Source organism: Vidua macroura, chromosome Z (assembly GCF_024509145.1).
Source record: "Vidua macroura isolate BioBank_ID:100142 chromosome Z, ASM2450914v1, whole genome shotgun sequence".
In the NCBI taxonomy this organism is placed as follows: Eukaryota; Metazoa; Chordata; class Aves; order Passeriformes; family Viduidae; genus Vidua; species Vidua macroura.
In genome coordinates, this window is record NC_071611.1 from 23,711,019 (window position 1) to 23,738,544 (window position 27,526).

A 27,526-nucleotide genomic window follows, 5' to 3' on the forward strand; every position below is an offset into this window, starting at 1 on the left:
TTTAGTATTAACTTAGTTTTAATAGGTGCTATATGATCTAAGTAATTCAATGTACAGCAAAGAAGGGATAAGCACACAAGAGGGTTTTACTGATTTTTGGCAGATACAAACTGAGTTTAAATACAACTTTTGTAATCAAGTCAGATTCAAAGACATTATGAACTGATTCTCAGTTTCTTGCTCATGAAGCATAGGTGATTTGCAGCTCGAAAATCTGCAAAACAGAAGTCTTCAGATGGCATTTCAGATTAGAAAGAGTATTTTTTCCCTGAAGTCCAACTATTTAGTGTATTTTTATGCTGAAAATGGGGATTTCTTGACAAACAGGCTCCCATCTCTGATGTTTCAGTATTTCTGCATTTTTTCTTTTGGCAGCTCTAATGCTCATGCCCTACACATTTTGGGTAGTCTTTCAGTATTTCATTGTGAGACCCATGTAAACTTGAATTAATAAATCTGTAGTCATGTCTTTGAAAAGATTAATTTCAACACAGGCTCACTAAATTGAAGGAAAATCCTGCTCAAGCTGAATGTTCTTAAGTACACACCTTGTGCAGAATGACTTCATTCCTAAGCAGGAGCTCTACGCTTACTTTTTTCTTACTTTTTAAAAAATTGTGTTTCAACAACTTTCTATTAGACGAGTGTTAAAAAAAACTCTACAAAGCACAAGACCTTCAGGATCAGGCCCCAAGAGGAATTACTCTTCAGAAAAGCAGTGTCAACATGTCTTTCTAAGGACTGGAAAAAAATGAAGCCGTTATAAACTGCAGAGAGTGGTATCAGCAGGGACGGAGAGAGCACATGTAATAGAGATAGACTGTCTCCAAGCTCACCTGTCCTTGTAGTTTATCACAGTATCAATGATGGCATTCATTTGTTTTGTCAGTTTGGGTTGATTGGGTGACAACTTCTCTGCAGGAGGTCTGCCTCTTCTTTTCTTTGCTTTCTCTCCATCCTCCTTCCCAGAATCCTTATCCACGTTTCTTCGTCTCTTTCGCTTTTTAAGCCGGACTTCCTCTTCCATTTCTTCCAAATTGCCGTCTTCAATTGCCTGACAACCATGGATTCAAAAAGTATGATTTTTAAACAAAAGAGATATTGCAAAGGGAAATAACAAACTATATTTAAAAACAACAATAAAAACCCTCTGCAATTCCACATGATGCAGATAATTCAACTCTAAATGTACTGTTTATTTATAAACAAGAGTACAAGGAACTGACCTACTAGCAATCAAAGAGACACCAAACATTAACTTTTCCTAAGGATCCCACTATCATCTAAACATACTGTTTTATTTGAACCTTGAATTCTGCACCAAATCACATTTCACACATACTGGCCTGGGGTATTGTCTCAGTAAGTGTATAGAAAACATTCATTTTTTCATATCAGAGTCAGTTTTGGGTTACATGGTTCCATGCAAAACAGACTTTGATACCACATGTTTTCAAACAGGACAGTCTAAATTGTGCTCAGCTCTCAAAGCCAGCTCACACACAGTTCTTTGTGCATACACACAAAACAGAGATACTTTATGTAGTAACAACTCCTCTTCCAAGCCTTTTAAGCAACTTTTAAATCACTTAAGCATAAAAATCATCTCCAAATGTATAATTTTCTTCTAGAGCAGTAACCATGAGGTAGGCAGAAGCACTGACAGTATAATGGTTTGTTGTAAACAGGACTCATAACATGGGATACGAAAAACCCATCCCAAAAGCTAAACCATACACACAGTCACAGACAATTAATCCTAATTTCAATTGTTTCAATTACCTGGATGTACGCTTTTAACCAGACCCAGCAGCTCTACACAGACAGATAAAAAAATTGCTACAAAAAACCGAACTAGGAATAAAGGGTAGGTGTTCACACACACTATCAGATCCACGTCATAAAGCAAGAAGCTGAACTTTTCATGATTTGAGAAAGCCAACAAAAGAAAAGAAATAAAAATACCAGGTCATAAGAGAACTGAAATTAAAAAAAAAAAAAAAAAAAAAAAAAAAAAAAAAAATCTTAAAACTAAGGCTCTCTGATTAATGGTTTCTCAGAACATAACTGATGTTGATATTTGTCGCTTTTGCTTCGCAATATTGCCTTGAGTACATACAAATGCTAATCAATCCTTTCTCATAGCTGAAAGAGCTCTAATCCTAAGGCAATTACCTTCATTTCTCCACAGCACCAAACATGGCTAATATTTATGATCATGTGAGCACAGCAATCAATATAAAAAAGTGATTACAGCCTAGACATAATTTTTCTCAGTTGTGTACAATGTCTCTTCAAAAACATTTTGTGAACAAAACCTGATTCACAACACAAAATAACCTGGAATGTTTAAAAAAACAGAGGGATTTTGAAATCTGTTTCCTATGCATCCTCTGATGTGCAAATCCACAGACAAACACAAAAGCAGAATCCTGTGAGACAGCCTGAAACTAGGCCTTAATAATCAAAAGACAATTTACATCATGCTTCCACAGCATTCAGATATTCACTATGAAGGAGGCTCGAGATCTGATGAGTTAGGAAGAAAGAAGAAGGGGAAAAAAATCAGCACACAAATTCATTAATATTCATTTGGCTAAAGCAGGACACGCACTATAAATCACTGAGGCTAATGAAGATTAAGAAAAGGAAATTTCTCTGCATATCTTGGAAGCTAGAAAAGCTAACAATAAATACAGCATGCAAGGCTGTCAACAGTTAATGTCACTGCTCTCCTCAAGCACTCAGTTGTACACTGAAATACAGAGAACACCGACTTTTGATGTGTTACACACCTAAACATGCCTGTGATGTAGTTCTACTGAATCTTCAAGACGGCAATGAAAAAAGATATTTACCTTACCACTATCAGCAGGCCGGCTATCGGAAATCACAGTTAGTGGGGATAAAATTAACAAGCCAGCAAAGCAGCGAGCTGCTAGTCTCTTCATCAGCTGATCAGGAAAAAAAAGAGAGCTGGGGAAAGGCTATGTTTTCATATACAAGTAATTTTATTTTACTGAAAATTTAATACTGAAAGGATTGTGGATACTGAAATCTGCTGTTTCATTCTACCTACTACAAGGCCTGAAGCCTTCCTCCTTCAGCTGGTTTTAATATTGACAACTACTTATCATATTTCTCCCCTTATTATTCTAAGCATTCAAATTAGATTTTTAGCTGATTCTTGTTATTATTTTAATAATAATAGCACAGTTACACAATTTAATGTATGATTTTAAAACTGAAATTGCTTGCATGCATTTTAAAGATGCTTTCAATACAGAAAATGTATTCCTACTCCTCCACAGAGAACAGATCAAGTTTTGGTTACTGAAACTGATACAATAATCTAATCTGATTTAAAAGAAATTTAAAAAAGAAATAAAACCAATCCAAGTCATCATTCTGTTAACTTTGTTAACTTTTTCTGTAAACATTTTTCTGTCCTTCAAAAAACTTCACTTAACTACAACATATTTATATTTTTGCTTGCTTAACAGATTTTCTACCACCAAAAAGAAATCACAGTGGTCCTGTCATCACAGAGTTTAAACCATCTGACTTTAGAACTCTGCATAAAATTTTTGCTTAGAGTAGGCATTATTTTAGGAAATAAATATTAACAAAGAAAAGATAGAAGTGAAAAGTCGGGATTTTTTTTAATATTACATATAGCAACGTAGTAAAGACAAATGATAAAAATAAAACCCAAGTAAACTAACATATACTCTTAAAATTAGTAACTAGAAGGTAGCAAAGGAACTCTTAGCAAATTACAAATCTACTATCAAACGTTAAACTTTCTATTTATCCAGTAATATATCAATCAATTACTATATTAAGTTTTCAAAATTTCTATGCATCAATGTAAACTCAGACAGCTTTAAGACCACAGTGACTCCATTTGAAAATCATTCTGACAATACAAGCAGTACAAAAATTTTAACTCAAAAATATTACAACTCTTAACATTTGTTCTCAAGAGACAAATTTGTATTTTGTACATAAACAATGACATTTAAAACTAAACTTATATGCTGTCTCAGAAGATGGCTTAAAACTGTATCATACGAATCAATTATCAGCGGATAGGTTAACGCTCTGTGCATATTTCTACATATGATCCAAGGATGTGGGTATTAGCAGCAACATATTTATTAAGCTAATTCAACTGACTGAGCTCTTTGTGCTACACTGAAGAGAATGCCCTTCCAAACCTTTACCAGCATGATTATGATACAAATCTCAGGCACAAATCTCCAGTTCCTGACAGATGATGGGCTGTGTGAGAGTGCAAAATAACACAGACATCTCCCATGTTCAAATGTCTCTGGATTAGTGAGGTGAACAGCAAGGGAGTCATGGAAAATGGTACACTAATAAAAATTTCACTTTTCTTCCATTAAGGAAACTGGACAAAACAGTACCAAAAGAAGTCTGTACACCTTATTTTTTTCAAAGACAGCTGTAAAAATTTTATGTCAAATTTTTTAAGTTGTCAGGCATCTCATGAAAGGCAAATAGCCGGTGAAATATAAGGATCCTGTGTTAAGTGGTGTACTGACAAAATGTACCTGCTTTTCTGACTCATTGCTGTAACCTAGTCCACGTACACAAACCAATTTAATTTCTAAAGAGGCAAGAGTGCACGTATCATGGATTAAAGAAATCAAACTGTCTTCCTCCAAAAGGAAGCTTCCTCCTCCCAAGAACAAATATATATTTTTCAGGAGGCAAGCAGAAGTTACTTCTGAGACACTCTGTCTCCCTGTTGCTGCTTGCAATTAGATTTTCACCTTTCCTAAAGAAGAGTTGTTTTGAGGTGGAAGTATTATTAGGGAACATCATTACAACATTGATACATGAGCTCCAAACAGAAACAAAATAAGGATAAAATGCAAACTATTTCTTTTCTCTATTTGAAGGACAGGATATTACACATGTATTCTTCTATCAGTTATGATACAGCACTGTGACTCAACACCTTTTCAATTCAGAATTGCAGATGCAAATAAGGATTTAGTACTAACAGCTCAATTTTGTTTCAGTACTGTGTTCTGCAAGTCAATAATTGTGTAGGCCTTACACAACTAATATATTTTAAAATAATTTTACAGGAATCAGGTAACTCAAGTGTGGTTGCAGAGTGAATTAATGGAAGTGCTCATCATAAAATCAGCTTTGGTGTCTAAGGCCTGTCTCATTTAGATGGTAAAACACTGCAGTAAATAATTAGTTTTCCTTTGACTGGAAATGACTAGGTAACTAGAAAATTGAGGCAGTGAAAGCTATTGGTACTACTTATAGTCTAAAAACTGGACACAGAGCAGAAGTGGCAGAGAGCCAACTAGTAAGTCTGCTTGAAGCTCTTCAGATGAAATGGGACACAAGCACAGGACATGCAAACTCTTCCTGTGTCCCTCTTCAATTTTATCTTAACAAGATGAACATTCAGAGAACTTGCCACATCCCTTAACATCAATGCCCTGTGTCTATCCAACTTACAAAGTTGAAAGAGAGCTATTCTAACACTATCATGTGAAGAAATACCCTAGCATGGTAATTAAACGCAGTATTTCAAGAGAAAGCACATAAACATAGGTGAACAGAAAAAAACCATGCCACCTTACCAACTCCCTGAACATAAATACTAACCCAATCATACAAAATCTCCAAAAGAATGAGCTTTTTTGGGAACAACAAATAACAGGGCATTTTACTAACTACTGGCCAAAAGGCACTAAGGTTAAGGGCTGTTAAGTACTTAAAACCAAAAATTATGTCAGTAGTGCAGTAATGAACAGCAGATAACTGCTTTGCAAAATGAAGTTCACATTTACCACGTTAGAAGAGATGAAAGGAAGAAAAGAACCCTATGGACAGCTGACAATAAACATCAAAAACCCTAAAATGACATCTACTTAGCCTTACCAATTTCTCTCTTCAACATGATCTTTCTTGGAATATTGTATTGATATTCCAAAAGAAGTTCTCCTGGGTTTTTTTGGTTTTGTTTGTTTGTTTGTTTTTCCCTGTCTTGTTCTTTTTGAAATCCTACCATTCTTTATTTTACATTTGTTCTCTGATTAAATCTGGGAACCAATGAAGACTTCAACTTTTCACACTGCAGTTCACATTCTTAAATAGATCTCTTCAAAATCCAGTTCTCTTGCTTATTTTTTTACCATTATCATTCCTGACATCTGGGACTGCTTCTAACTTTCACATTAGAATTGTTTCTTGGCTCTGTAGAGCAAGTTTCCTTACATCACAATTGTATCTTGCTATACAACACCACAGACATCAGTATACGAGATAAAGACTGTGAGGAAAAATGCCTTTAACACTTGACAATTATATGAAAGGGCTTAAGATATTCTATCAACAGTACGATCAATAAATACCTGAAAATAATTATAAAGGCTGATGAAAAGTTATTTTAATTCAATTTCCTCTCCTTGTTGGGTATTACTGCACAACAGATTCACCAGTCTAGTTTTTCTGAGACTAAACTAAAACAGAATATAGACCAGAATCTGTCAAAGGCAAAGAATTCATGATTACATCCAGGTTTAACTTGCTTTCATGAAAGTATTGTTTTTTTCTAAAAACTCAAAATGCAATTATTGCAAAAAACGTATCAACTTGTAATACATTATCTTCTTACACAGGCTAAAATTCCATCAAATATGGTAAATGAGTTCTTCAGCCATATATTCATGAAACAAGGGTCTGCATTGTCACATCACTGAAACAAGCATCTTTTTAAGGAGTAGGAGAAGATAGACTGTTTTCTATTTTGCATTTGAAAATTATTAATAGTTGCCCAATTATTTCCACTGGAACTCCAGCTGCCTATATTTAATTAGACATTAAGGAGAACAATAATGTAAATTATAGCTTTTTCCTAAATTTTGATTGAAAGACTGATGCCAAAATGCTCTGACATAGCCACACAAAAATATGAGTTATCTTTAAAGAGAAATGGCCTCAACCAAAGCAATGAAGTTTAATATTAAAAAAAAAGGTAATGACTTAAAATATTAATAGGATCAAAGCTTTTAACAAGAGTTTTCTTTTGGGTCTGAGAAAATTTTTTCAGGTCAAATATTCTAATATTTAATCTTGATGTAAGATATCTTAATGCTGAAGCTTCATCTTTGATATGATAATTATTAAATAAAGCATCATACAGAGCCAGCACTGATAAACTTTCTTTAAGTTATAACAAAACCCACTGACAAGTATGTAAACTTTTCTTCTGTTAAAAAGTGAAATCTTGTTAAAAAGAAAAAAAAAAATCTGTAATTAGTCTAATCTGTCCCTCTCGCAAAAGGCAAACAGTGATTTTAAATGGAACTCCTCGAGCGATTTTGCACCAATGTGATTTTCAAAAACTGGGGACAGAGAAATTGAAGAGCACAATTAACTACTCATGATACCAGGAACTAAATAACCTGCTTAAGAATTCTTGTCACTTAGGGTAATAGCCTGTTTATGAACACAGGGGGAAAAACTCTCTCCTTCATGACTGGAGGACGATTTATAATGGACTTGTGAAGTATTACATAGGAAAATTTCCAGACAATAAACAAACATATTCCAAAAGGGATCTTATAATAGCATTTCTGAAGTACAAGGTATCCTGAGTAGTTCAGATTGCCTTCATATAGTTCAGAATGTTACAGCATATTGATAACTCAAAGACTAAATATCATTAACAAACTGCTACTGGAAATAGTTGCAGGTATCTTTGGAAGTATGATTGGAAGTAAAATTGAGAGACTAAATGAGATATAACTAACTTAAGAAAGACACTGGAAGACTGTAATGAAAATACTGCAGGCATGTTTCCCAGCTTCAGATTCACAAGCAATCCATCTTGAAGTAAAATCTAAGCCATGATAGAGATGCCTCATTTTTTCCCTTTTATCTTGTTCACTATGTCAGAGACACAGATGCTTGTTGCATAGACAGGATTCTGGAGCATTTAGTGACTGGTGTTACTCAGTGAGGAAGTGAAAATAGGGAAGATTTCCTCCTTTTAAAATTTTTATCAGTCTTATTAAGATTGATAAAAATTATTCTTATTCAGTAAAGCCTACTACAGGAGTGTAGAGGACTCTATACTGACAAAGGCATTGTGAGATAATTGGTACTACTGTTATGCTTTTTCTTGAACAAGTATATTAGCTTCACTACACAAGGGGCAAGGAAAGTTAATTGCATGAGAAAATCACCTTTTCTGAGAAGAAGGTGGGTGCCAGGAGGTGGGGGTGGGGAGATTAGTTTTCTCATTTTTTCCTAAATTCCTTTAAAATAATACGCTTGGAATTTAGTCAGCAGTAAACATGCTTCTCTCTGAGAACACATGCTCCTTATTTCCCTAGCATCTCAAAAGTTTGGAAGGAAAATAATATCAAGGTTGTAATAGCTTAGCTTGTACTGAGGGTTTTGCTTCCAGAACTTACTTCCTTCTTTGGTCTATAATAAATCTTTTACTGAAGGGATTTACTGCCCTGTTGCTCTTCTGAGGTAATTTTTAAATTTAGTTTTTAATGATTTGCTAAAATAGTTCATGAATTAGTTTAGAACTTAGTGTAATTTAGTAGTATTTCTGTTAACACCTACATACCATTCAGGCTCACAGACAAATATCACAGAAGAGGAGGAAACATGCTGCAATGAAGTTATGGAAATATTCATCAATAATAACCACATCCAAAACCAAGAATAAAGAGGAATTCAGCATTCCAAGGATTTGTCATCTCCCACTAAGGTTAAGATGCTTGTTTTACAAGGGAGATCATGCATACAAAACCGATCAGAAACACACTTATATCTGACTACTAATAAATAAACAGTTATTCAGGATGGCTTCTTTTCCATGTTCTGAGGCAAGTATTTACAACTGTGTTTTATCTTACATTTTGTGAAATAGTGCTACTGTTGCAGGTTTCTGGGTAATTCTAAGCAATGTTAATTTGTCTTTTTTCCCTTGGCATTTACCTTTTTATAAACATGACATTCTTCTGTTGTGGAAAAAGTAGGAAATCCTTACTTTGTCTCCTACTGGCAGACTAGCAGTGTGGATGTTGTTTTGCATCTCATAATGTAACAACTAAAGATAGATTTCTTCTGTTTGATTTTAATTCCTTATGAAAAAGATTTTAAAAATTCAATTTAAGAATGGGAATTAATGTATTTTTAAAAATTATTTTTGAAAAAAAATTCCAGGTGTTTAGCCCTTCTTCATTCAAAAAAATTTGTCTCCTTTATCTTCTAAGACCCTACTAATTACATCAGAAAAATACCTGGTATAAAGACAAGGTTTATACCCTCATCAGACCAGCTCTTTGCAAAGAAACTGCAGTCTTAACTCTTTCCAGGACATTTGCTTCCACTGAATGTTGCAAATATTTGCAGCAACAGGCATCTGCTCTATAGTAAAGATAAAATTGACAATTCTAAGCACTGGAAAAAGGTAAGAAGCCATTACAAACTCTTGTTCTGCAACATACTCAACAGCAGGATACCATATCTTAGTAGAGCGTTTCCTATGAAGAAAAGGATGCCTTTTCTTCCATTATGGAAACAACACAGGTGAGAACTAAAACACAAACGGATAATAAAACACAAAGGGACAAAGCAGATTTCCAGCATGAAATCACTAATTTTGATATAAATCAGTAGTGTTACAATAAGTGAACTCTTTATCTCTCACGTAAACAGATAGTCAGTGGTGCCTTCTAAACTGCTCAGAAAAACAGTACAAGTTCTCTCTCTTTTTGATTAACAGACTAATAGACTAACACAAGGCTTCTAATTTAAAGATGAGCTGGGTTTTTTTGTGCCCTGAAACCTATGGCTCTTAATAATGCGACAAGAGAAGCCAATAGTACAAAGTTTGAACCGGCATTTTTGCATATGTTGAAGTAAACTCAGCTACTGCCAACAGTCATACAATCAAATATTTTGCTTCATATGTTCTTCTTCTCTCTTATATTTAAGTATATTCACATATTCTCAAGCAGTAATCTTTTATTCCAAGTTTAAAATGTGGAACGTAACTAAATGGGAGCAAAATTGAGAAAATAAAACAAAACATAAAATATCTTGCAAAAAATTAATATGTGAGGAAAAAAAGTAACAGCTTTCAGAAACCATTATAGCTTAATTATTTTTCAGTGGATGTTCACAGACCTCTTGAAAGTAAAGAGAAAATATTCACAGAAAATATCTTAAAGATTTTTGCAGTAACATGGGAAATTTGGTTTAAATATCTATCATATTATTAATGTAAGTACTTTGAGGCAATTAAGAATGGGAAGCACACAGTGTTAAGAGAGCATGATATGACAAAAACATATTGCAAGAGGCTAGAATACTCACTTCCTATGCCAGAAGAGGAAAATATTTTCTTCTAGAAATAGACTGTATTTAAATAAGAAATACTAGGAGGTACCTCTTTGTGACAATTCCACTATAATTTTTTAATAACTTAGAATGTGGAGGAAGACTGTATGGAATGAAACTAAGTCAAAATTTGGAAAACTTGCTGAAAAAACGAAATTATATGTATCTTTTATGTATTTTATACCAAAACAGTATGTTGTGATGCTACCTTTAAGCACTGATGCAGTGAGTTCCATGTCTTCAGGATGCTTCTGAAGGTGCAGTTATATGACCATGCCAGGACTCACAGTAGAGCCTGACCCTTTAATATGCATATTACAACCTAGAAGTAAAAATCTAACATGACCAGTATCTGTCTAGAAGGCTTTTTTGTTCTTCTGAAATAAGCTGCACTGCAAATCACAGTCTGATGAGCACAAACTATTACCTACAAACAATACAAAGAATTATTGAAAAAGCCAATGACTTAAGAGCACGTGAAGTTTCTCAACAAAATAATGTACTGTATTGTATTGTATCATAAAGTATAGTATAGTATAGTATAGTATAGCATAGCATAGCATAGCATAGCATAGTATAGTATAGTATAGTATAGATGCATATACAAAAACCTAAAGAAAGGCTGTAAGCAACAACAGTCCTTGGTTCTGCATTTGAAACCCAGCTAAAAATGTCAGATGCCTCTGAAAAGAATACATAATGAATAGCCATGGAACTATGATCTCTAACTTGCTAAACATGCCAATTTCAGAGTATGGGACAAAATTACATGTTTGTGGTTACTTGCAAGTTTTTGTAGGATTTTTTTTTAAGGCTAAAATTTTACTGCTAGAATAAGTAAGTACACTACTGTACTCATCAAGCAGGGTACTTCAGGATGACTCAGGAAGCTAATTGCCAGTCACGACATGCCTAAGCATTGGCTGAATAGTTTTTGAGAAATTCAGACTGAAACCTCCATGTTCTTCCGTATCTGTTACGTTAGTGTTTCCATACTTGTTTACTTACAAGAAAAGACAAATTGCTGTCATTTAAGTTGCTACAGAAGTAGTTTCTATAGAAGAAGCAGAGCGCTCTGCATACATACACCACTCCATCAGAAGAATTATTTTGCCTGTATGCATACTGCATAAAAAACATCAGCATAAAGCCTTCCATCACCTGCTCAGGTCTACCTTCAGAAGATGGCCTTTTACAATAAAGGTCTTACAATTTGCCTCTGATGACAAGGCAAAATATGAAATGGCTCCCTTTTCACAGAATGAATAAATACTTTGGCCACAATATACACTTTGAAAGGTATGGGTAACTTATCCATGTTGCAAATGCAGATCTTTGTAATGTCTTTATTAAAAAACTGATAGGTGACAGAAGGTTAGCTACCATAGCACCTACAATTGTTACTTTCAAGTCATATCAGAGAACATAACAATGCAGTTGACCCAAATATTAAAATGTTTGCTGCTTCTTGTTCCACTGTCATATGCCCCTAGCAACAACAATGTTTTAGACTTTCAATGCAGACTTCTGTTCGTGTGGGTTTTGTGAATTACTTAATAGTTGTTTTTGTTTCAGTTTTAGAGTCATAGAATATCCTGAGTTGGAAGAGTTCAAGTCCTGGCCCTGCACAGGAGCACCAGAAGAATCATACCATGCACTGAGAGCTTTGTACAAATGCTGCTTGAATTCTGTCAGGCTTGGTAACCACTTTCCTGGGGAGCCTCTTCCAGTATGCAAATACCTTTGGTGTGAAGAACCTTTTCCTAATACCCAATCTAAACCTCTCCTGACACAACTTCAGGCCATTTTCTGTCACTGGTCACCACAGAGAAGAGATCACTGCCTGCCCCTCCTCTTCCCCTCACGAGGAAGTTGTAACTGCAATGAGGTCTCCCCTCAGTCTCTTTCAGGCAGCTGATCAGAATTTTGACCTTCCACGTAAGGAGTATTTCTGGCATCTTAACCACAGGGACTACTTCTTCTTATAAAAAATCTCACACTTGAAACAGTAATAATATAACAAAACATGAAACCCAGATTTTAAACTCACAACTTCCAGACTATAAAACTTGGCATGTGAGAGGATACAGCTATTTCAAAGAAAATTAAGTTTATTTTATTCTAATGCTAACAGTACTCCCCACATTTTTTTAAAATAAGTACTTATTTGGCATTACTATTTAAGGTTTTCTAGAGGAGAACAGATGTACAATTCCACTTGAAGGCACATTAATATGTGTTATGGCACTTTACATGTAACATTGTATAGTCAAAATCACAGACTGAAATAAAAAGAATCTTATGAAAATATAGCACTGTTTTACTGGTAGGTACTCCTTGTAAAGAGCTTAAAGAGCTGTTCAGATTTCCTGACTTGAAGTCTTTCTCACCAAAAAAAAAAAAAAAAATCTTTATTGAGAATATCTCTGAAGTATTTAAGAAGCATTTCTAAGTACTTGTTTAGTTTCCAAAATTAATACTCTTGACCCTGATTCCACATTCTGAGAAAGGACAAAAGAATTTCTGAGAAAGTCACCCAGTGTGATCAGGCTCTTTCCCTTAGAAACTAACAAAGCCATCCTGCCAAAATAGTGAACCAAAGCTATAAGGTAGATGCATTTAAATTCCCTCTCATCCATGAAAAACCAAGAAAATACCCTTTCTGCTTCACTAGTTTTAATTTCACTGCAGTGTGAAAGTACTCCTTTTTTCCTTTTCTTAAGTAGATTCTGAATTGAATTTAATGAAAAGGATGTGAAAGGTAGCTAGTAAGTATACCAAATACAAAAACCATTCAATGAGGCCTTGAAGTCATGTCCAATTCTCTATCCTTTCAAAAAGCAGCTTCTACATGCATAAAACTTATCAGCCTCACACTGAATATTAGAAAATAGTACTTGGATCATTCTGATGGTCACTGGTCATAGACGACAACACCTTAGGATGGTGGACTTTTTAATCTTCCAGTACAGTCTTTTACATCAGATTTTTTTTCCCGTACAGCTTAAGAAATTCAATTGCATCTGCAATTCAACACTACAGAGCAGGGTTTAGATCAAAATGCAATTTTCTTCAAATGTCCTGTGCAAATACTCACTTACTTGGTTGTGAAACAGGTTTAGCAGCAACTCAGGAAACTTTGCAATTGCAACCAGAAATGTTATAGAGTAGAAATGAAGAGAGAAAACCAGGGGCGCAGGGGTATTACATACATGAACTATGCAGTAAACTATCCACTGGGTAAAACCTTTTTTTCCCCCCCCTTCTTCTATGAATTTCAGCTTCCAATACACACTGAGACAAATACAGACTGCAATGCTAATTCTACACACAGGTATTTCAGTACTCAATGTAGTAAGGCCTAAACAATAGGACCTGTGCCAAAGCTGACCTCTAGATGACCCCTCCAACCAAAAGTTGTATGCATCCATTAATCAGTAAAGCATTATTAGCAGTAAGATATATGTACCTGCTCACTGGTGAAACATGTATTTACCTTTCCGTATTTAGAAACAGGACAAGGCCACATCTGGCCTTGTTTGTGGGCGGAGCCAACTCCCTTGGTTCCTCCTTGAGTCCTGGCCAGGCTTTGGGAGACACCCAATAGGAGGATAAGACCTGATGTTTCTGTATTAGAAATAATGGTATTTCGTTTATTATAAAAGCTGGGCTACTCTCACAGCGAAGTCAGAAGCCTCATTGCCTGCAAAGGTGGATGCACCGCAGGATTTCCCAGCTACTGGGCATGGTTCTCCAGTCCTTCACTGTGACACCTTCCCTGGATTGATATGTAGATCTGGATGAAGGGTAAAGTAGGGTAACTGTAACCTTTCTTAATCACTATAGGCATTTTTTGTAGTAATGACTAGGTGCATTGCTTAGTTTATCATTCTGTGATTCCTTGCAGTTTTGATTTATAGTAAATTACACTATGCCTTAAGTTGGTGTCTGTCTCTGACCCTAACCATCAGCAAAACACTACTGTAAAATCAAATTCCACTACCCTAGTTTACAAAAATATGTCTTAAAATACCTTCCTAGTATTGATTCTGAAGTTACATATATAGAAGTGAAGTTCTCTAATAAAACACAAACCTACTTGAAAACTTTTAGTAATTTATACCAAATTGTACCAACAAATAAGCCTAAATTTATTATCTTTGCTATCAAACATGTTAACAGATTATTAGAGTGTGTAAAATCAAAAAGTTAAAGTTCCAGTTGATGAGGAAACAGTTAAAAACACACCCAAATTTCTTCCTGCTAGGTAGTTTGATTTATTATTCCACATAACTTTAGTAAACATAAGATTGACTAATTATAACCCAAATGCATGAATTTCACTTACAATTTTTAGATCAGCAAAACAAGCATGACTTTTACATGTCTGCCTGACATAAATGAGATGCTGTTAATTTTGTACTCAGGTATGTTTCCCTGGCCAACTTATAAAGCTATTTCAAATTAACAAGGACAACTAGAGACTACGACTTTATTTATGTCACCTAGCCAGCAATTAAATTGCATGAGAAGCTGAAACCAGATGCAACAGTCTTAAGGGTCTTTTACCTACTCAAATAAATCCTTCTTGAACCCTGTCTCAGGCAATCAAATTCTTAGTAGATGACCCCTCTCAAAAGTAATATGCCATGGGAACCAGCAAAGTATTTTGCAGTTCTGTTAGAAGTGGTGCAGGGACAGAATCTGCTAGAGCATGTAATACTTCCAGAATATAAATGCTTTGTAGATCAGGAAGTAAACTCCTCCTGCCAGATTTTTTTTTTTTTAAAGGAAATATGGTTGTCATGCCAACAGTTACAGAACAGCAGGCTGCAGCGACAGCTAGTGATGAAGCCTGTTTCTGTCTTAAGAGTTTTCCTGGGAGACTGTCAATGAATTACAGGCTGCTCTGGGCATCAGCACAATCTCACTAAATACTGCCTACGATCACAGGTTTGGCTTCTGTCATTATTTTGTCCCTTGCTTCTAAACTCAGTTACTTATCTCCTAGCAAGAAAGGAGCTTGACATACTTGGTCAGTGTACAGGCACACATACAGACCTCAAGGTACACTGTCCTTGAAGTCCTGTTGGGATTTGCCAGAACCAGAACTACACTCTCCAGTGTTGGCATGTATCAGCAGAGAGTTCATGGTCTAACTTAAAAAGAGCCAGCACCTATTCCACAATCAAGAGCTGTGGCTGCTGAATGAGGCAAAACACCTTGAAAAAGATCTAGTCAACTCCCCAAGACATAAAAGATACAGCTCAGTACTGCACACTAATATTATGAAACCAACTTACTGATCAGAAATGCAAGGTTTTGTTCAGAAAACCCTTTGAGAAGATAGCTATAAAACTGCAACAGAAGCTACAGCAAGAGAACAAAAGTGAGGGGCGTTCCTCACTGCTGGTAAATAAATCTCCTTTTGTAATACTGCAATAAAAATAGGCCCATGGTTACCTTTGGAAAATGGCATCTACCACCTTTTTTTATGTTTACACAGTTAAGTATTCCCTTGAATATGTTGTACACTATTATTATTACATCTTCTAGAGATGTCATTACAGAAAAATCAAACATACTCTCAAAGACATGAAAATGCTGCTGAGAGCTCAATGGGTGTGACAAAGAACAGTTTGTCACACCCAAGTTTCTGTTTCACGCACATGAAAAATATGATAATTTTTAAAAATCCAGAAAACTTACATTACTTACATTTCATTATCTACTCAGTGACGTAGTTTTATTCTGAATGCGCACAAGCAATGTTACGTTATAAATGTAATGCCACTGAAGAGACCAAAAAGTATTAGCAGTTCTTACGCTTCCATTTGTTTCATCATACCCTCAAGTGCACCTGAAAGCATGTTAAACTATGTATACAGTAGAATTATAGTAGTAATTACAATGCACTATGAAGCAGTCTGTCCTAAGGCAACTTAATGAATTTGAAAACATGCTTAATTACTCAATAGGAGAAGCGAGAGTAATTTCTCTCAACAGAGTAACAATGCATGGCAAAAAGGTGTAGTATATGTAGTATAATATATGCACCATCTTGCCTAGCAAGCTTTCTAACTTGGCCTCACAATACAGTCTCAGAAGCAAACAATGAAAACAATTACTACCAAGCATATGGGGACGTGCTAGGAAATTGTTTTCAGAGTAGCCCTTTATAGTTTTTTATCAAATGGTCCACCACTTCAGTGTTTTTATTGTCTTTAGAAAGACAAATAGAAGGTATGCCTACTAAATCTCAAGAGAACACCAAGTTGACCAGAAGTTCACCCAAGGACAGGCTTAAAATTGGGAGTAATTTTGGTGAAGAAAACTTGGAAATTATTCAACAAGGGCATATGCTAAATCCTCATAGGAAGGAAAGGTCAACTATATGAAACATAGTTTTGAAAAGCTGGGAAGGAAGTAGAGCCACAGAAAAGGATTAAGGTCTTATACTGGATCAAAAATTTAGCATGAGACAATACCTTCAATGTTAGAAAATGAACTACTGAACTGTGAGGAATAGTACCACAGAAGTTATGCAAAAGAAGTCCTCCTTATTCAAATGATGCTGCATCTGGAATTCTGATGTCTAGCTTTTGATCAAACTTGTAGAATGATGTCAGTCACATGTAGAACAACTATAGGAAGTCAGTGAAAACAATCAAGACATTCAGAAAACAGGAACTATGGGAAAAGACTGCATAAGCATAGCTGTTAACTTTTCGAATTTACTCAACTGGGAGACAACTCTCCTATGACACAAAGAAATGTTAAAAAAAGTGGTATCAGTCTACTCTGCATGAGCAGAGTTATTAGGATTATGTAATTAGCTTAAAATCCAACAGGAAAATTCAAATAAAATACAATAAAAAGCCAAACAGTTAAAAACAATCCACTGCAGACTTCTGAGTTCATTGCTCAGAAATGCCTAGAAGAAGTCAGATCCTGAACTCCTACTATAAATGACATAGGACTGGATGATTCTGCCTGCAGTATGACAGGGATCAGAGGATTTCTTTTAGGCCTGCTATTTTTGACAATAAAGCACTCAAAACAGTATTTGCAGCCAACTCAAGTCACGAAACACAAAAGCCAAACTTCTCTGCTGCCGTACCTAGTGTTCCATCATTTAAAGAAGTAGCTTGAAATGACCCCGAGTAGATGTACATTATAGTGCATACGCTTCCACTATAGGATAAGGTAAATCTTCATGAATCCAAAAAGGAGCTTATGTTTCTAGATCTTTCTTCTCCACTGACTGCTTGAAAATGTCAGGTATCAAACCTCTGCAGTTTCAAAGACTTGCTTAAATTTACAGCTCGTGAGTAAATCAGGCCTTTTCCCCCCTAAGCAACAGGTCTGGATTAGCTCTTGGTACAGTATTGCACCATGCAGTCTCCAAAACACCCCATTTTAAACTAAGTGGGTAAGATTTTTACATATCTTTAGTGAATTATAGACAAAACCTACACTATATATTCTTGTTGTTATTGTCTGTAACCAAATAAGACAAGCTTTTTAAACATAACTGACTCTGTCAAACCACATAAATTAGTTGTGCACTTGTAACATTTAATTTATAAGTTTTGGAAATGATGCTATAATCAAATTTTTGAAAAGCCTTTCCAACAATCATTCCTCACCTTCTTACCATGCTCTTGCTACCACAATGAAAAGACACATGCATTATTATTCATGGAATGTAGATTTCAGAGAACAGCAAGAGACAAAATCCCAGATTTGGTGTTATTTCAGTGTACAATCTTTGCTTTCAGGTCTTAAATTCTTAAATAATTTATGAAATGTTCTGATCTCATGGAGCTAATAAATACTTGGAAATTAAATAGCCTGAGAGAAAGAAAATTTAAGTGAAAATTTCAGAATTCTTAAAAGGATTAAATACAGGCATTTAAAAATATAATAAGCTTGTGCAGCACAGGAAGTTCTAATATACACTGACTTATGGTTTTCATGAATATTGAAGAATTCTTCATGCATCTGAAAGACAACACTTACAAAAGTACCTGAGGATGTAAGATCCATGCAAATAAGAAAAGTTCCAATAGAATGCTATCACAGTCCTGACTCAGCACTTAGTAAGACTGATTTATGCTTCTGCAGTGCAGTTCCAAACTTACTCATATCTTCAACACAGCAGCAGAAGCTGGATAATGAGGATATTTTAGGCCTAAAATTGTGCTCTCCCTGGTGCAGTCTCCAAAATGAGAAGAAAAACCCACCACAAATGAGTAAATTTCAAGTGTAAAAACCAACCAATGAACAACCTACCCGCAGCCACTGTTTCTCTGTGAGAGCATCACTGTAGTCCACATCCCTGCGCTGGCGGGATCCTCTTCCAAATATTTTCTCTTCTTCTTCTTCACATGTAAGCCTTTCAACTTCAGCATCATCCTTAATAATCCAGGATGGTAATTCATCTTCCTCCATCAAGCGAGGTTTACGTTTAGGGTTTCTGGCATCCTCTCTGCGACGATCCATGTCCATGCGCTGGAATGGCAATTGGCAAAGGATAAAAAAGTTTTAAAGGCAAAAAAAGTGAACTATGTCAACACCCACCTCTCTAATAACTCTTGAACCTTTAAACAAAGTCCTTCCGAGGTATCTCCCTTTCAAAATGCATCAGAATTCTTCTAAAATGCTGCTCTAAAAAGAAGTTACACTCAATTGTTCATTTCCAGTCATATTCACTACTTCATAACTAGCTTTCACTACAGGAACTAAGACAACACACAACCAAGTGACACAAAGCAGATCAGAAGAACACTGCTGTCCCCATAAGGTTTTACTAATATGTAACTAAAGAGTAACTAAAAATACACTAGTTTTGTTACCTTGAATATCAGAAGAAAATTTAAGAATTGGTATAAGAAACAAAGAATCAGAGAATTAATAAATTCAGAGAAAAGCTTGTTACACAGAGCCAGAAAGCCAACACGCTTGAACCCCTGAATTTTTTTCTGATCTTATTGCTGTACCAGACAAAAAGCAAAACACAAAATATCAGATAAGCTTAGGTGAAGTGGTATGAACATTAGAAGGGGATGTTAAGACTTTCAGCTGAAATTTAAACAATCATTCAAGTGTGGTGAACAACAGCTCAGACATGGAGACAGAGGATATATTCCTATAATCTACTGTAGATTCATCAGTGAGGTATTTTATATTCCTCCTGGGGAAGCATCCATCTCTATCGACTACATACTGACCTGGCTTCCTATGGTCCCATGAATTGTACCTGCATTGTCTTAAGCACTCAAATCAGGTAATATGAATAGGCATTTCAAATTGGCCTTTTGAAGAGTCATACAGTACTTAACACTCAGTAATCAGCTGCTAAGCGGAGAAAACAACCAGATGGCCATATTTCACTTTTGTATTTGAAAAAACTTATGTAAATAGACTTGTATCAGAATTGACTGTAGCATCATATGAAGCTACTGCTTTGGCCACTAAATCTTCATAAAAAACGGCTCTCAATTATGTGCAAATCTCTTTGTGTACATGATGCTGCACTTAACACATGATGCCAACTAGACATATCATCCTTTTACAACCTTAGCCAAAATGCATTAATTCAGAGGTATTATCTCTCCAGAGGGACAGCTCAAACCCAGCCAAATTTAAAAACTGAGGCTTAGTGATGGCAACATTGAAAATGCTGAATCTTCTCTCATCTTGGCACTTCTCAAACATGAGCATTTCTAAAATACTACCTCAGGAAGTGCATCTTACAACTTGCCTTGTGCACTATCTGATTTCATCACCTTGCCTTGTGCACTATCTGATTTCTAAATTCAGTGAAAAGCAGAAAGCAAGAAGTGGTCTTCAGTCTGCAGGTACAACTTCACCCAAGAAGCAACTATAAAGACATGGGCGTTTTCCCTGTTCCCCATTATTTCAGACAACAGTGAATGGGCTGTGCAGCCTGCAGTTTTTTATAGCAGACTTCCATATTTCACCTATTAAAGAATATCCCATTCAATTGAAATTAATTCCCAAAAGTCTCATTCAAGCCAAACATGTGGCTTGGTTTATTCTACCATGACAACCAGACAGCTGCACCAAGAAACAGCTCAAATGGGATAAATGAAATAGATTTCTCAATTTCTATTATTTAGCCAAGAACTTGAGTGAAGTCAAGAGACATAATTTTTAGTCATGTTCTATTAAGAACATGAAGTCAATGCTGAAATTTTGTAATAACTATGTTTCTTTGTCTAACACAAAAACTAAACACTAAGATAGTATTTTATAATAGCTGTTTTCTGACATAATAGTGCTTGGGAAGGAAAATTAAAGACAATCTCAGTTAATCTGAGATATCAGAGATACAAACTGACATTTTTTTTCTGAAGATACTACTCAAACCATATTTACACCTGGAAAACATCTAGTTCTATCTTCCCATATCTTTCTAAAACCTGTGTTTCCAAAAGACATCTATATTATTTTTATATAACTAATAACGATATGTTCACTGTCCTCAATAAGGCCTAAATGCTAAAAATAATATGCTACCGCTACTTAAACCTAAGCAAAGAACTTGAACGTTGGCACACTCAAGGCCTAAAATTTCCAGTTTAGAAAAACCACAGAGCACTGCTGTCCTGTGAATTGTGGATGATTATCTTAAGCTTTCCAAATTATAACTAGAAGAGTCCTTGGAAGAAACATCAAAGTCACCCAGTGTAAAAGCTTTGAAATTATAACTAAGAGAGTCCTTGGGAAAAACATTCAAGCCACTCAGTGTAAAATCAGTAATTTATACAGCCAATTCTAGTAGATTGCCATTTTCATTTCAAGGAGATTAACTGTATTAGCACAACTGGAGTTTTGGTACCCATTTGGCCTTCCACTTGAAAGGCATTTTTACATTAAAAATCATGCTCTTTTAATGTTTTCTTTATTTAAGCAGTTTTAACACTAAAGGGAACAATTTCTTTTCCAGAGAATTAATTTATCGAAGCATTCTTATGAAATGGCAAGAGTTGTACAGATTACATAAAACCACTGATTTTTCTCTGAGTATTTTCCAATTTTTTTTTACGATGTGAAGCCTCTAAAAGCCACAGGAGCAAGTCCACTTGTACACACCTTCTCTCTGAGCAGTATATTTAGGGCCACAGCTACATTTCAGGTCCTGTATCAAACAACACTTCTAACCTGCAAAGTGACTATAGAAGAGGTGCTCATGGAACTGATCTTTCTTGTTGCTCACTTCAAGTAAGTAAAATACATGCTTTTACACACCTAAGACACTCAAACACATTTTTTGTTGGGTATTGCAGACTCCTGAATTCTGATTACATGTCCACAACTTTAAAAGGGAATGAAGTGGCACGGATAACACTACAGTAAGGAAAATACAGACTACCTTTTGCTCTTTATCTGACTATGCTAGACTTGAAATATTGATAGAAAGACAAATAGCTCTGACTGCCAAACTTGCTTTTCAGATTTTTCTTTTATAAACGGTTTACAAAAATGAAAATAATTTTTTATATTAACAATTGAAATTATTTCTTAGCTATTAATATTTAACTACAATCTAACTGTCTTACTATTTCCAAACCCTGGCTTTCAAAGCATGTAGTTTTGCCTCTTAAAGTTTTTACTACCAACTCCTTACTTTCCCTTAAAAACTTCCATGTAAATTAATGTGAAAAACATACATTCAGCCCACATAGCTTCACAAATTACTTGGATGCAGGACTTGTAGGGATACTAAGCAAGTTCACAGACAATAAAAAAATTGGGAGGAACAAGTGACTCCCTCAAAAGCAGGGAGGGACTGTAGAGAGACCTCTACAAATGAGAGGACTGGGAAATTACCAACCATATGAAGTTCAAAAAGGCTGAGAGCCAGATTCTGCTTCTGAGACGGGGCAGCTCTGGGATATACAGACAGACTGGGGAATGAGATGCTGGAAAGCAGCACCACAGAAAGGGCCCCTAGAGTCCTGGCTTAGGGCAAGTTGAACATGGTCAGCAGTGCCCTGGCAGCCAGGAAGGCCACCACCCCCGTCCTGGGGACATCAGGCACAGCACGGCCATCCAGGCAAGGGAGGGGATTGTCCTGCTGTGCTCTGCTCTGGGGCAGCCTCACCTCAAGTGCTGGGGCAGTTCTGGGTGCCACAGTAAAAGTGAGATATAAAACTATTGGAGAGTGTCCAAAGGAGGGCCATAAGGATGGTGAAAGAGCTTGAGAGGACCCCTAATGAGCAGCAGCTGAGGTCACCTGTTTTTTCAGTCTGGAGAAGAGTGAGGGGAGACCTCATTGCAGTCAAGCTCCTTGTCAGGGGAAGAGGAGTGGCAGGCACTGATCTCTTCTCTGTGGTGACCAGTGACGGGAGCTGCGGGAATGTCCTGAAGTTGTGTCACAGATGGTTTAGGGGGGATATCAGGATAAGGTTCTTTACCCACAGAGTTGCAGAGCACTGGAACAGGTTCCCCAGGGAAGCTGTCACAGCACTAAGCCTGACAGAATTCAGGAAGCGTTTGAACAATTCTGTCAGACACACTGTGTGATTCTTGGCATGTCCTGTGCAGGGCCAGGAGTCGGAATCAACCCTTGTGGGTCCCTTCCAGCTCAACATATTCTATGATTCTGTGAAAATTGTCTTTACTCTAGGCTCAACTTTTTTTTTTTTTTTACATTAAATAGTCTTCAAATTCAATACTAAAAGTTGAAGAAAACAGATACAAATTCATCAGCTACTTTTAACCATGGATTAGTTATTTCCTTCTGGGTCTGAAGCTGGTCTGAAGCTGGGTCTGAGAAATCAGAAGCTCTTTTCTAGAAGCAAATCCACCTTCATAGGACTAAGGGTATGTTCAGTCAATAATTCAGATGAAATTATTTCTTTTGAGTTTTGGATCAAATGGCCACCTCTTGGTTTGTGTCATGTAAATCTCCTTACACTCAAATCACTGATGGAAAAGTTTAAAAAGACAGGTGTCTGTAAGCACTCCTTTTCTGTGCAACCTGGCTCTAATGATTTCAGTTCTGATTAACACTTAATGAAGCTTAGCACAAAAACACTAAACTGGCAAATCAGCAAGGACAAAAGAAGTGTCATACAGGGGAATAGGGCCTTTTCCAACAGTGTATGTGAACGACTGTAACTTACACAAAAAGGGCCCCTGCATGCTTGTGTAACAGCAAATTTTTACAGATGAATTCTTAAGCAGAAGACAATGAGGGAATAAAACCTGTACTGTGTACACAGGTTTTGCATTGGTCCTGTCAGCAGTTGTTTCTATGGATACCACCAGATACACTTCCATTTATGCACACAGGAGTGTCTGTCTTGTTCCATCTTGCAGAAGAAAGCAGCTTCTGTAGAATTAGAGGGCATGGTGCTTTACCTTCAGTACTTAAGTATTGCCCTGTACTGGTGTCAGTGAAGTCCAGAGGTCCACTAGCAATCCTCAGACTGTACAAACACTAAAAGGCAAGAGCCATGCCTAGAAAGGCATTTCAGTAATTATTCTATCAGTGCTGCAGTAGCATAAACAAAAAGGGAAGTACTAATAAAAAGAAGTGGCTCACGCTGGAACCACTAGCTCTATTTTGGTAACTGTTCCAACAGTTGTAGCAGCAGAGATGCAGCTAACTGGATTCCTGACAAAACCATCAAAAATACCCCAGTTAACTCACCAAGAAAACAGCACTGTTAGTCTACTAATTTACTACCTTATTAAGTTCCTGTAGTTGTCCTTGCCAATATCAAAGTCCAAAAGTAAGACAAAATGTCATACTAATAGTATGCTGTAGAATTAGTAAGCCGAACTGCAACTGACAGTTTTGCACTATAAATTTCTCACTTTGTGTCAAACTCTTCCTTCAGATTGTCATTGTTTCACTGACAGCAAGCATCTCTGAGGTCTTTGTGTCATTTGAGGAAGTCTGTATTTAAGCAGACAACACTTTTTTCCTCAGATGAGCAATGCAAGTAAATAAAACCTACTTCTCCAGTAAGGTTTTGACAAACTTGAGTGACAAAAAGGTTAAGGCCTTTATTGAAAACACTAGAGAAGATGATTTTTTTAATGATTGCACCATCCTCACCATAAAGAGATCAAATTCCTCCTCACGTCGAGCAATCATCTGATTCAGTGTCTCATCATCAGGAACTTCATCTTCTTCCTGGTTAGAAAGGGATAAAATTATTAGGAAGTACTCACATGCACCTTGAACTAACAGCCTCCATCAGCTCAGAGCTCCACTGACCCTCTTTCTCTGACAACATGTGGGAAGCACTTAAACTGAAATGAAACCTTTTAAAGTGTTCACCTATTCAGAAGTAACAAAATAACATGGCAAGAATAACAAATAACACTTATTACTACCTTCAAAATTTGAGATTGAGGAAATGACCAAATACAAAACCAGGAAATTTTGACTTGTGGTTTTCCTGGGTCAGAAGCACAGTTAGTGCTTTGGTTAAAATGGATGTATTTCCATTCTGCTATTTTACAATATTCCTTCAGAAATACGATTCTAGATTTTGAAGTTTTTCCCATCAAAGCAAGGAGATTGAAAAATTCCTGAATAAGTTAAAAGAATGAAACATATTTTTATCCTGGAAAATAACCCTGCTCAATCATTTTCTCTTGACCATTTTCTGCTTATAAATTGAGATGTGAACATTCTACTGCAGACAAATGGATTATTTCATAAAAACAGAAACAGACACTAGAAAAACAATTTAGAACTGTAGCATTCAATTGAAAATGTTACAGCTGAAACCATTATGATATCCACTTTAAAACAAAGCCCAAAAATATTCAGTCTTCCTCCCTGAATTATTCTGAAACCACAGACAATGGGTCACTCTACAGGGCTTCCTGAACCTATATTACACTACACTACGGACCTATAATTCTCCCTAAAAACTCATGTTTTGAGCCCAGTTTAATGGGAGTATAGAACGCTGCAGGTAGCATCCAAAAGCTAATATCCTGTAGCTTATTTTTCAGAAATAATAAGTCATTTATACACATCTTCCCTCCAGTGTCTGGATTTCTACACCTCAGGAAAAAACCCAAAATAGTTCTCATTAATGCAATTCTCGAGGAACACATTTGTACCTTAATGAACATATAATTTAGATTTTAACATGAATCAGGCAACTGGGAAACTGATTGAGAGAGCTAATTCTTCTCACTTCTAGTCACTGCTCCTTCACTCTTCACAAAAAGGAAGTCATATGGTTACTCACACAGAGAAAAAAATATTCTATTATAAATGTGACCATCATGAAAGGGCCACATACTTCCTTATTATCTCTGAGTAACTTCCGACTGGAACAAAATAAGTGATCTTACAGTAGAAGCTGTAACAACAGTGTCTGCATTATCAACAGTTAGCCTGAATAATTCTGTTGCCAAACAGGTAAGCTTTGCAGAAGAAAAAATTATAAGTAAACTCAACTGTTTATTATAAATAAACTCAAAAATTACACTATGAACAAGTAACTTCTAAGCAGTTGTCATACAATTGCTATTATTCTAATGAATCTTTCTAAATATACAGAAATTACCTCTCTGCTTTATCTAGTACTGCTAAAAGAAAAAATGGATCAAAAAACAAACAAACAAACAAAAAACCAAACCAAAACAAAACAAACAAAAAAAAAACAGAAGAAAGAAAAATAAGGGGAGTCCTAATGCCAAACTTATAAATGAAACTACTAAAAAAGGATAAACAGAACATAGTACTCTACATACAAGTGTGAAAAGTTTAAAGCTTCCTTAGCATGGGAATAGATTATCAGTAAACACTATCTTTGTTAGACATGCCAGTCCACATTTGTAAGTCAAGGCTGTGTTAATATTGTTGATAATTTAACTTTTAATTGAGAGGTTTACTTTTTTCCCATCAATCTCCCACTTGACACTCCATGCTGCTGCAATGAAGGAGCAATGGCTAACCACTGCAGGATGGTGCAAATTCAATTCCTCCTAGTCCTCAAGAGGTTGAGTGGGCAGACTTTTGTATAGTCTCTGTTCATAAAGAAGTATTACTTGAAAGCTTCAGGTAGGAGTCAGACTGCAATATCAATGCTTTAAAGACTGATGCGGGGCTATGGCAAATAAACAGTTTTTAAATCTGCATCTTCAGGATGGCAGACTAAGTATATTTGAACAACACACAAGAAACAAATTATTCTGAAGTCATCTACAAAATAAGGCATGCAGCAGCCCTGACTTCTGAAACAGTGTCAGATAAATCAAACAGATAAATGCTTCAGAAACAAATGTACTCCAAATTTTAAAGAAAATTCACAGGATTACTGAAAATGGCAGCTGGTTTCAAGTTCATCTATCTACTCATATAGGAAGTGTGGTCTGCTTTAGAACTACAGGTTTACTTAATCAAAAATGGTACATATGTATATCACCAAATTTCTGCATTAACACCACAAATAAAAGACAATTACTGATAAAAATGTTTTGTCACTCTTCTTTAATTTCTATGAAAAATACTAAAACAATACAAAATTTCATCTTAATCATGCTTTTCTAAATGCATAATGCAGAGTTTACACAAAAGGACGAATAATGACTGAAGAAGTAAACTCCTTGTTCTTTAAAACTTTACTCCATATAATGAAGGATGCCAGTGAAACACAGGCTGTAAAATCTCCTATTGGCGTGCACTTTATTTAGACACACAAGCCCCACTCAGAGGCAAGATCAGTCTCAAAAGCTCTGTCTTTAACCAGAACAGGGTATTCCCAATGTGGGAAAAAGTCAGTGCCCATCAAAAATTTCTCTCTGTGTGTCATCAGTATAATCGACACATTTATTTAATTTCTCCCAAATATGGCTTTTGTCAAAATACTGAATTTTGTTCAAATTAAGAGAAGAGTCTGCAATGACAGGTGAAAAATAGGTTCATCACTCCATACTCCAGAGTTCCATAAAAGAACACAATGAAAGGAGAGGGACACTTAGTGTCCCTCACTTCTCACTATTAAAAGAACCTCAATTCCCACTATTAGAAGAAAAGACTTGACAGCTCTTTTTAAACAGCTAATTATTCCTCAAAGAGAAAGTGGTGATGAGAAGTCCA

General features: G+C 35.9%; 1 protein-coding gene across 5 annotated transcripts in view; it reads right to left on the bottom strand.

The window, feature by feature from the left end:
- SMARCA2 (SWI/SNF related, matrix associated, actin dependent regulator of chromatin, subfamily a, member 2) overlaps nucleotides 1-27,526 on the bottom strand; it is a 117,806-nt gene that overhangs the window by 18,506 nt on the left and 71,774 nt on the right. For 4 of the 5 annotated variants that reach the window (XM_054002914.1, XM_054002915.1, XM_054002916.1 and 1 more), the window contains 3 exons: nucleotides 24,518-24,595; nucleotides 18,715-18,933; nucleotides 837-1,054 (listed from right to left, as the gene is read on the bottom strand). In XM_054002914.1, coding sequence (XP_053858889.1) covers nucleotides 837-1,054; nucleotides 18,715-18,933; nucleotides 24,518-24,595 — 515 coding nt within the window. Of the gene's footprint in view, nucleotides 1-836; nucleotides 1,055-2,858; nucleotides 2,952-18,714; nucleotides 18,934-24,517; nucleotides 24,596-27,526 lie in introns of those variants that run through there. The other variant, XM_054002918.1, reaches the window with a different exon arrangement.